Source organism: Osmerus mordax, chromosome 5, assembly GCF_038355195.1.
Source record: "Osmerus mordax isolate fOsmMor3 chromosome 5, fOsmMor3.pri, whole genome shotgun sequence".
Taxonomy (NCBI): domain Eukaryota; kingdom Metazoa; phylum Chordata; class Actinopteri; order Osmeriformes; family Osmeridae; genus Osmerus; species Osmerus mordax.
This window is the reverse complement of record NC_090054.1, coordinates 14,317,294-14,327,833: the sequence shown is the minus strand read 5'-3', so window position 1 is coordinate 14,327,833 and position 10,540 is coordinate 14,317,294. Positions and strand designations below refer to the sequence as shown.

General features: G+C 45.4%; 1 protein-coding gene and 1 non-coding gene across 2 annotated transcripts; one reads left to right on the top strand and one right to left on the bottom strand.

Annotated features, from left to right (window-relative positions):
* The first annotated feature begins 371 nt into the window (after positions 1–371).
* On the top strand, positions 372–10,528 carry gtpbp2a (GTP binding protein 2a). Its single transcript, XM_067236115.1, has 12 exons — positions 372–703; positions 1,954–1,980; positions 2,358–2,542; positions 2,666–2,774; positions 2,932–3,129; positions 3,259–3,433; positions 6,842–7,061; positions 7,195–7,330; positions 7,446–7,504; positions 7,633–7,804; positions 7,979–8,143; positions 8,440–10,528. Exons 1-12 carry the CDS (start codon positions 509–511, stop codon positions 8,620–8,622), a joined length of 1,824 nt encoding a protein of 607 aa, XP_067092216.1. The 5' UTR covers positions 372–508; the 3' UTR covers positions 8,623–10,528.
* On the bottom strand, positions 4,261–4,343 carry trnal-cag (transfer RNA leucine (anticodon CAG)). Its single transcript has one exon. It is a non-coding gene; the product is annotated as a tRNA-Leu (tRNA).
* Positions 10,529–10,540: the final 12 nt, after the last annotated feature.

Below are 10,540 nucleotides of genomic sequence, written 5' to 3'. Positions count from 1 at the left end.
TAGGCTACTCAGAATTGACAAAACGAACAAAAAATACGATAACTAATGTATTAGGCTACTTAATGTTGTTAATGTAACCTACTATATCAACACTATTTCCTAGTGTTTTAATAATTTATAGGATCGAATGATCTATTTAACATTTTGATCACATCTATTATATTTAAGTGATTGGAATTTGCAACAAAATAATTGCTTCCCAGTTTGACTCCCGGGACAGTTATGTCAAGGCAAGCTGATGCAAGTGTTCGCAACCAATGAGTGAAACCAAAACATTGACGTAGCACACATTGGTTTGACGTATTTCCGCTGTCAACTCGGACGCTAGTAGTCTCTAGTCCGTTGTTTTTGTTCAGTCAAATTGTAGTGGGGGGTTGGTCTGGGTCCAGACCCTGGATGTTTTTGTTATTCTTTTCACTATTCAATTGAAACGCAAAAGGCGCATGTTACGGCGGGTTGAGAAGTTATTCAGCCAAACCGTCGGTACAGAGATAGCAAACTAGTTATAATGGAAACATTGGTATCAGAGCTTTTTGGTTCAGGTTCCGGACAGAAGTCTGGTTCTCAAGGAGTTGGATCTTGCTCAGGAACTGGCTTTGGAAATGTTTCCAAAAAACATTATGCCAAGAACAGCAAAAAGCCAAAGGGTCGGTCATTCCGAAATTTAAAAACAAGCAATAATCCCCCATATCTACCTCCAGAGGTAAGCAGAAGTACTCAGCCCGACCATCTACTGTATTGAGCCGAGGCTTCCGCGTAGCACTTAAGAAGTCGTTTTCTGATCGTCCATTCTGGCTTTGCTTGGTTCTAACCCATTCTTGATAGCCACGATAGATTTAAGTCTCAGGTAAAATTATTTGAAGGGAGACAGTTATTGCATGGTATAATCTGGCATTAGTCTAACTGGAGTTAATCAAATGTTTCCTACAGAGTTGGTGAGTCCTCAACTCTAGATGTTCTACTGTACCTGTTTGTATATCTTAGCACGAAGTGTATCAACATCTATTGTACAATAAAATGCATGTGGTTTAATGACATTATTAAGGTTCAGTTTAGCAGTCTGCTGTGGCACTTAGAAAAGTAAAATAATAATAATAATCGCTCTGTATAAGAGCGTCTGCTAAATGTAAAACGAGAAAAGGCTCGACCAGTTTTTCGTCAGCTGTACAGTACAGCCAATGACACGTTGCATTTGAGCGGGTTACCGAGTGAGAGCCTTGCTAAAGCTAACTGAATAAACAGTTTTTTTAATTAAGAAAGCAGTGTAGGTCATGACTTTTGACTTCAATGAGACCAAAGAGGGGTTATGACTTTTGACTTCAATGAAGGACGATAGGGGTTTGAAAACATATCATATGTCGACATGATCAGCTGTGTTTGTAAATATTAGCGCAGAGTTCGAAAGGGGGGCGGGCCGAGTTTGGCTAAATGGAGATTTTAAACCTCTGCCGAACGTTAACCTCTGCCAAAGAATAACCTCAGACGTAAAACTCAACCTGCTTCTGTCCGTGTTCAATCCTCAAAAATGTTACCATGACTCCTAAACGTGTTTACTGATCTTATAGGTTGAGAATGTGTAATAAGTGTCACAATAACGCAATATGCTAAATACCCAATTAATTATGTAGTCGTTAACCAACCCTCTCAATCTGTAGTGTTGTCATGATTACCCTTTACATGTCTGAACATGCCACTGATATCAGGACATCCTCAGTTACAAAGCCGGGTTCAAAGTTGCATCACTTTAGGAGAGCACTTGCACATGCATTTACAGCCATATCAAACAATGAATGCTGCTATTAACCATTCTCCTAACCATTCATCCCATTCACAGGCATAGGGTTCGTTTGCTCTTTCAGTCAGATTGGGCCTTTTTTGTACCTATTTACAGAACAATAGGGTTCATTGTCTCAGTTGTATTTAAATGATGTCCTTTGTCTCTCCCTGGTTCAGGCTGAAGAGGGAAATATAGAGTACAAGGTAAGCGAAAACTCAATTGCCTCAACTGTCCTTTCCTTATAAAGTTTAATCTATCAATCACTCATAGGCCTATTCTCTCTCTATTGGTGAAAACTGAAGCTACTCTTAATAAATTCCCTGAAGGTGAACATTTTCAGAAGCCCTGAAAGTTTCCCCCTGTCCAGAAACACAATTGAGATATGTGTAGACCACTGTCTTTACAACCACAATGAGAACATTATTCTCAGTTCCACCAAAGTGTCAGAGCATTAGTCAATATGGTTTGCCTGTCCAGCTGAGGGTGCCCTATCTCTCCTCTGGACTCTGCTGGGTTGGTTGTTGCCCCGGTGTATCTACTTCCAGCACTGTATTCTGACCTGTCTCTCCCGGTCCTGTAGCTGAAGCTGGTGAGCCCTACGCAATATCGCTTCGAACAACTGGCCACGCAAATGAAATGGCGCCTGCAGGAGGGCCGCGGCGAGGCCGTCTATCAGATTGGCGTGGAGGATAACGGAATGCTGGTGGGCCTATCGGAGGAGGACATGAGGGCGTCCCTCAATACCTTGCGAAGGATGGCTGAGAAGTAAGGCCCCCCCCTTGCCATCTCTCACTCAGACACATGTCGCCTTTATTTGTTTGCCATTCATATACGTGGGAATGGTGTGAACTGGACAGACAATGTGCTTCATGGATGGTGTTCCCTCAGGGTTGGAGCTGACATTACTGTCCTCAGACAGCGAGAGGTGGACTATGACGCTGAGATCCCTCGTAAGATCGCTGAGGTGCTCATACGTAAAGTGCCTGACGACCAACAGGTGGGCGAACCCTCCGTGGAACAAGGAAATCTGGGCCGACTTAGATTTGCACCTGCTGCGTCGGTTTGCATTCGCAAAGACTGTCTGTATGGACGGTAGAAGTGGATGCAAATGCTTCATGAGTTTTGCATGTTTCATTTTCGATGTGTTTGTTTAGTTCCTGGACCTGCGCGTGGCAGTGCTAGGGAACGTGGACTCGGGGAAGTCCACCCTGCTCGGCGTGCTGACGCAAGGGGAGCTGGATAACGGGCGAGGACGCGCCCGTCTCAACCTCTTCAGACACCTCCACGAGATCCAGACAGGACGCACATCCAGCATCAGCTTTGAGATCCTGGGCTTCAACAGCAAAGGAGAGGTGAGGAAGTAGAACACGTAATTTATTTCGAGGGAGAGGCAGATGCTTCTAGATGGGTGCAAGTCTGTCCTGCTGGTGTAAGATAAGTTCGCAGCGAACAGTAGTCTCTTCTTGTTTCCTGTCCACCAGGTGGTAAACTACAGTGAGTCTCGGACAGCAGAAGAGATCTGCGAGAGCGCATCGAAGATGATCACCTTCATCGACCTGGCTGGACACCACAAGTACTTGAAAACCACCATATTTGGGCTGACCAGCTACTGTCCAGACTTTGCCATGCTGGTGGTCAGTGCAAACACAGGCATTGGTGAGCCATCTGAACATTTTCATCTTTCTATAAGGCTGTGTAAATAGATTTATATTCTTGAGCCCTCGCGTTGTTCATTGAGACGAGGCAGGTTTTTTGATAATTCAGCTCAAATATTTTCTTTGTGCCAGATTTTTCATAAAGTTCTTAATAAATGCTGACAAACATGTGGAAAGAAAAGGTCTGACAGACTTTCATAGGTCCTGGTAAGCCTGTTTGAAAGTAATTGGAATGTAGTCTAATATAAAAAATATGTAGTCCTATTAAGGGCAATTTGACCCTGTGGCTAAGCTGGCAGGGTATGAGGCTACAGCTGTACTGTTCAAACACACAATATATCTGGGCTTACGTAACAGGCAGGCCCTGAACCCTATCAGAATCCACCCTGCCCCTCAGGTTTTGTCCCAGAATATCTTACATTCTTGCCCCCTGCAGCCTGACTCAGGTCTGTGCTTGTCCCAGTGAAACTGAGACCTGCTGGTTTAGTAAGCTGAGCTTTACTAAGGCCTGTCAGTACTGCTGACACTGCTGGAAACATTAAGACACGGAAAGTCCACATAAGAGACACCAGTCTAACTAGTCTCTCCACTAGACTATTTGACGTAAATCTTTCAAGTAAACATTGTAATTGCTAGGCACCAACACTGTACTTTGAAACTGAAAATAATAAGGGGTACTTTCTGTTCTGTTGCAGAGCAGCCTGCCATATTAGTGTAGTTGTAAAGTTATAGGACTTTTGTTATGGACACCACTAGCCCCAATGGATGCAGAAGTGTATACTTGGTTGCTCATTTAGTTCTCTGGTGCTTGGTTGGGTAAAATGTCACTGTCAGAAGTGGGATTCGAACCCACGCCTCCAGAGGAGACTGCGACCTGAACGCAGCGCCTTAGACCGCTCGGCCATCCTGACATGCCTGAGGATAGAACTGACTGGGTTAGATTCCTGAGCCATGAAATTCTGTCAGGCGGAGCAGATAAGATTACTGCTCTGGCACCAGTCTCTGTGTGTGCACTAGGCTGAACTCTTTACTGTTTGATAGTGTGAGCTACTTAAGGGACCCCAGCTCATAATTGCTGATTATAAAAGATGGATATCTTTAGATGAATGCAATTCAGTGCTAGTACATTGGTACTTTAAAATAGCTGATCTATACAAACTTGTTTGCAATAACAGGGTAACCAACTTTAGATATCTAGTCTGGCAGATGTCCTACAGTTTGAAAATACACTATCCATGCCACTAGGTGTTTTTTCGAAAAATCAAATAATTTGAAAATATCGGGAATATATAATTTTTTGTTTTATTTTGCTGTTCCTTGTGTTGCTTGTGTTTAAAGATCACCATCTGGCTCCTCTGTGTTTACACACACAGACACACACAAACACACACACAGAGACACTGTTTGTGCACATGCTCACAAAGAGCATGTGCACTGTTGTGATAAACATAAGGTCGGAACAGCACCTCTTTTCAGCAACAGCTTCATAGAAAATTCTGCTTTACATTGTCCAAGGTTTTCAAAACTGCCGTCAGTGAAATGGTTGAGCAAATGTGTAACTGAGGGTCGAACTGCACAGGGATCTTCTCATAGACAAACATCACAGCCCGTCGAGTGTTTGGTTCCTTGGGAAGACTCTGAAAAGTGTCAGCATTCCCTGTACAGCCTGGAACACTGCATTTACGACCGTAGTCCATTTTCAATATCCTTGACAAACTGATGCCAGTTCGGTGGCTTCTCAAAACCTACCGTTTTACAGCTACATTTTTTAATTGTGAGATTTGCATAGAGGTGTCAATGGACTTTGAGGTTCACTGTATGTCAATTTTACCCACTGAACTGTCATTATTCAACTGTGACAAGGTAAAATCGGTTTTGTAATCAATCACCCCTTTAAATTTGCACTACACATTTTGTACTTTGTAACAATAGCTGTTCTATCTAAATTGTTGTTGTTGTTTTCTAATGGGGGGAAAAGTTTTTTAATTATTTAAATGCAAATGCTAACATATCGAGATATATATCAAATATCGTAAAAATGTGGACAATATCGAGATATCAATTTTTTTCATATATCGCCCAGCCCTATATGTGTGCATATAAGTGTTTCTGAGTGCCGCTGGAACTCCCGTCTTCATAGACAAAGTGGGTCAGGAATGAGGTCCTCAGGACCATCTTAACCATGAAGCACACTGAAAGGCAACACTGTCCACGCAACCAGTGAACCTAGGCTTTAATTATGTAACACGGTAAATTGATCTGTGTAAACAATAGGCCTAGTCTGAGTGTCTGATGAGCCAGAAGGAGTCCTCTGTAGAAGGCTGCCTGACCCCAAAACAGCTGCTCCTATGCACTGTTAATATTCAATGAGAGGAACTTTGATCCATATTGCAACTTTATTGCTGCATACTGCCGGTAACCCCCATGAGCTCACACACACACACACAAACACACCCACACACACAAATTCACACTCAACACAATACAATGTTATCTCAGGTATGTCCCTTTAGCAAGTGCATGTTTACACACATACACACGTTTAATTCAGGAGGGGGACATTGACTCGGCAACAGGTGACACACACTGTACACACTATGCATTAAATGAAGAGGGGTTGTGTTTTATTTACGTACTGGTAAAATGATCTGTTGCTCAGCTGATTAGGAATAGGTCTATTTGTGGACTTCCAGCCTAGTAATGAGTGTCATTGCTCAGTGCCCTTGACCCTGCATGTTCACCTGATCACCCCAGATCCAAGGCTGTATTTGTATACTGTGTTCTCTCTCACCCGCCCCTCCCTCGCTTCTCTGTTTACAAGAGTTCTAGAACAACCAGTTCAGCCAATACCAGAGGAGGGCACACTAGTGCGATTCAACCAATGGCCATATGACCTTCTTAGTCAAATTGTTAGCATTCACAAAGAGTCCACACTCAGACACGTTGGGACAGCACGTCCCAAACAGGAAGTTGTGTTTGTTTACGACTCCTTCCTCCTGTCTGGTCAGTGTTGTCCCAGCCTGGCTGCTTCTGGCCAAAGCATTTTCGAAAACGGGGCCGTGTCACGGTTTTAGCGTGTTATCTGCGCTCCCTTCTCCTCCGTTTCTGTCTAGCCATGACATCATGGCTTCTTTCTCTTATCTGTTTGACACCATGCCCCACTGAACACACCTCTCCCTGGATCTGGAGCTCCAGATAAGCAGTTATTTTCTGCCGTCCGGCTCCTAGTCTCACTGCAACCTCAGCAGAATCGTCCCCCCAGCCAGAGGAACGTCTTTGACGTCTTTCTCTCAAAGCCCAAGACAAAAGTGGCACTGGTACACACTGGTGCGGGACGAACCTCCTTCCTCAAAGTTCTCCCTTTGACCTGTTACCTTCTCTGCCTTCCCCCCTCCCCATAACCCTTCAGCCGGTACGACGCGAGAGCACCTTGGCCTGGCCATGGCCCTGAAGGTGCCCATCTTCATCGTGGTGAGCAAGGTGGACCTGTGCACTCGGGCCACGGTGGAGCGCACCGTCAAGCAGCTGGAGCGCGTCCTGAAGCAGCCCGGCTGCAACAAGGTCCCCCTGGTGGTCTACAACTCAGACGACGCCGTCACGGCGGCGCAGCAGTTCGCCCAGTCGCCGAGGTAACAGACGCACACCAAGCATCGGGTCCCAGCTGTTATTTTCCCCCCCATGTCGTCTCATCGCCCTGCACGCTCCACGCTGCAAACGCTAACATGGTGGCTTCCCCGTCACGGGGTGTGTCTTCCCGCGCAGCGTGACGCCCATCTTCACGGCGTCCAGCGTGTCGGGGGAGAGCCTGGACCTGCTCAAGGTCTTCTTCAACATCCTCCCTCCCCTCAGCAACAGCAAGGAGCAGGAGGACCTCATGCAGCAGCTCACTGAGTTCCAGGTACACCAATCCAGAGCACCCCTCTGACCGCACCGACGCACAAACATGCAGGTTTGTGTTTTCACCCAAACACACAGACTCTAATCCAGACTCTTATCTCTGGTGTGTTTTCCAGGTGGACGAGATTTACACCGTGCCTGATGTAGGCACCGTGGTGGGAGGAACTCTTTACAGGTCAGTTCGCTGCTCTACCCTGATCTGTCTTTCGTTCCTCATCTGCGGTCTGCTCTGTCTCCCCCTTCCACCGCCATTTTGGGTCAGTAATCCTAACCAGTCCTTCTCTCCTCTCTGTCGCCCTGCAGTGGTATCTGTCGCGAGGGGGAGCAGTTGGTGGTGGGGCCAACCGACTCGGGCCACTTCCGTCAGCTGTCGGTATGCAGCATCCAGAGGAACCGCTCGGCATGCAGGGTACTCAGGGCGGGCCAGGCCGCCACGCTGGCCCTGGGAGACTTTGACCGCTCGCTGCTGCGCAAGGTGAGAGCGGCACTCGCTATGATGCCCGGTGTGGCTGCGTGGGAGTGTGGAGATGTTTGGTACTCTACGAGCACGCCCCTATGTTCGATAGAAGCCGTTGTCGGTCGCTGACTAGATTGTGGGCCCTCTTAGTCTGTATCTAAAGGGTGACTGTGTGTGTGTGTCCTCTGCCAGGGCATGGTGATGGTGAGCCCAGAGATGAACCCCACCATCTGTTCGCTGTTTGAGGCTGAGATTGTGCTGCTGTTCCACACCAAGACCTTCCACAAGGGCTTCCAGGTCACCGTGCACGTGGGCAACGTCCGGCAGACTGCCACGGTGGAGGCCGTGCACGGCAAGGTTAGTCCTCCACCGGACCATAATCCTTCGGGCAGACCGATATAATGGTAGACCGGGGGTTTTGATTGCATGCGTTTAAGATGTCAAATGTCAAAGCAGGCATTCTCATCAGGGCCCTGGTCACAGTTGAAAGGGTTGTGCTATCGCAGTTGCTCTCCAAACCAGCCCATCTTCACTCTTCAAAGGGCTATCCAAATCCAATTCGATCTGAAGTGTCGACCTCATGAAAGAATGAAACCACTGTCCTCTGTCAAACTCCTCCTGTCCTCCGACTCACCATCCATCCATCCCTTTAGGACGAGTTGAGAACAGGAGAGAAGGCGGTGGTGTGCTTCCGGTTCATCAAGTACCCAGAGTACCTCAAGGTGGGGGCCAAGCTGTTCTTCCGAGAGGGCGTGACCAAGGGCATCGGCCAGGTCACCAAGCTGCAGCCCGTCTCCCAGTACCAGCCCCCCCACAGCGAGGACGAGGAAGCCTAGAATCCCAGACTGACCTCAGGGCCGACCTCAGGACCGGCCCGTGGACGCAGCACACCAAAAGTCCCTTCTAGAACCACACTGAAGAACGTGATGGAGAGAGGATCCTCTTCCAGCCATCTTTTGCCTCTGGTCTTCATCCGAAAGGCCGGTCTCAACACAACAGACTTGAGCGAACTTTATCTCTTTTTTGTTCTGTCTTTTCTCTTTTGTTAATGATTGCTTCTCCAAAGCCTTGTTGTCACACCAAACGTCTCACACTCAAATCTCTCAAGCCTTTAAAACGAGATGCTTTCTTATAATAACTCACCTTAAGTTGTCGGTGTTCAGGTAGGTTCCGCCAAGCAGTGCCTTAGTGTCACGGTGGTGTTGAACAAGGATTTGTCCATCTAGCATCCATCTGTGGTAACCATGGAAACATGAGCGTAAACAAGAAGTCGCTTCAGTTATTCATACACCCGATGAAGTGCTTAATACACATACATTGAAGAAACACGTTTGCACCTGAATGCAAGGATAGAATTTCACAAGACCGTACACACACACTGACACGAATGCCTATATGTTTTTATCACCTGTAAGGGCACTGAGTCTTTTAATACACATCTATATTTCAGACATGTTTACAAACTTTTGAAGATGAAGACTGCTCTATGTGCAATAGACTTTGCTTCAATTGCAGCTAACAGTGATCAGAGGTAGGCAATGATCACCACACACCACCTCGTCTTTGTGACCAGCTGAGTGCCTGACAACAGAGGACAAGCCTTTTAGAGATGTTAAATCCTCCTGTGAGGCTTCCTCATCATTCTTTATTTCACCAGATCTCATCAATTATAAAACATTTATACACTTTCCGTTTTTCTCACAAAGCGGCACGTGCCCCTCTCGCACTGAACAGGCTGTTGACAGTGGCGCTTTATGAAGACAGGGTACTCTGGCATGTGGAAACGAACCTGACATAATTGGTATCAACTAACATTGACTGGTAACCTTATCTTCCTTTATGGCACTGTTTGAGAATTAGGATGTTGACTTGTAGTAATGCCTGTTGATAACTCAATGAATCAATGGTGTGGTTGACTACATGATGTGCTTTAGATGCTGGGGAATCAACAAGGTTTGAATCAACAAGGTTTTGGCATAAAGAGCTTTTAGGAACCATTATTTAAACAAATTGTTTGATTATGTGTGTTGAATGCTAAGCTGACAATGTGTTTAACCTTCTGTGTTCGAGTTTCGTTAAGTCTTTTCCATGAAGTTACTGAGATCACTTTGCTTTTGTAAGGATTGAACACAGTGCCTGGTGGAACTCTGAGAACCTTCCATGACACCCTAGGGTTTAAATACTTTTTTACAATCAGCCAGATTTGGTGCTTTTCAATGACACCATATTTGATATCTAAACTCAAGTTGCTACTCATTGTTGAAGGCTACTATTGGCCTAATTAGTTATCTAATGTAATTGTATGTTCACATGAATGATCCAACAGATTGTCGCCTCCAAAACTACGGTATGGAGACAGTAGAAATGTGTTTCTTGTTTGTTACAATAACGTTATTGATGTAGGGTTTGTGTGCACAGTTAGAGGGGAAACAATTTATTTCAACCAAACTATTTTATAGCCTTGAAAAAGGAGTCTATCGAATGTTTCAAATAGATTTTTGCATTTGAGGAATGTTCCTGTTCTTATAGATTTATAGTGGTTAATACCTGTCTTCTTAGATCACCTGTTTTCACACACCACAAATATTATCAATTCCTCTACTACGGATGAAAAGACTTTTCTTTAAAAATGACGTACTGTATTTTAATCCTCTTGTGTGGGTGAAGTACCATATGTATTTATGTACAGATCCAGTTTGTATATTATGGTGTACATAAATCAATAAAAAAACTGAACTATGTTTTCATATGTGA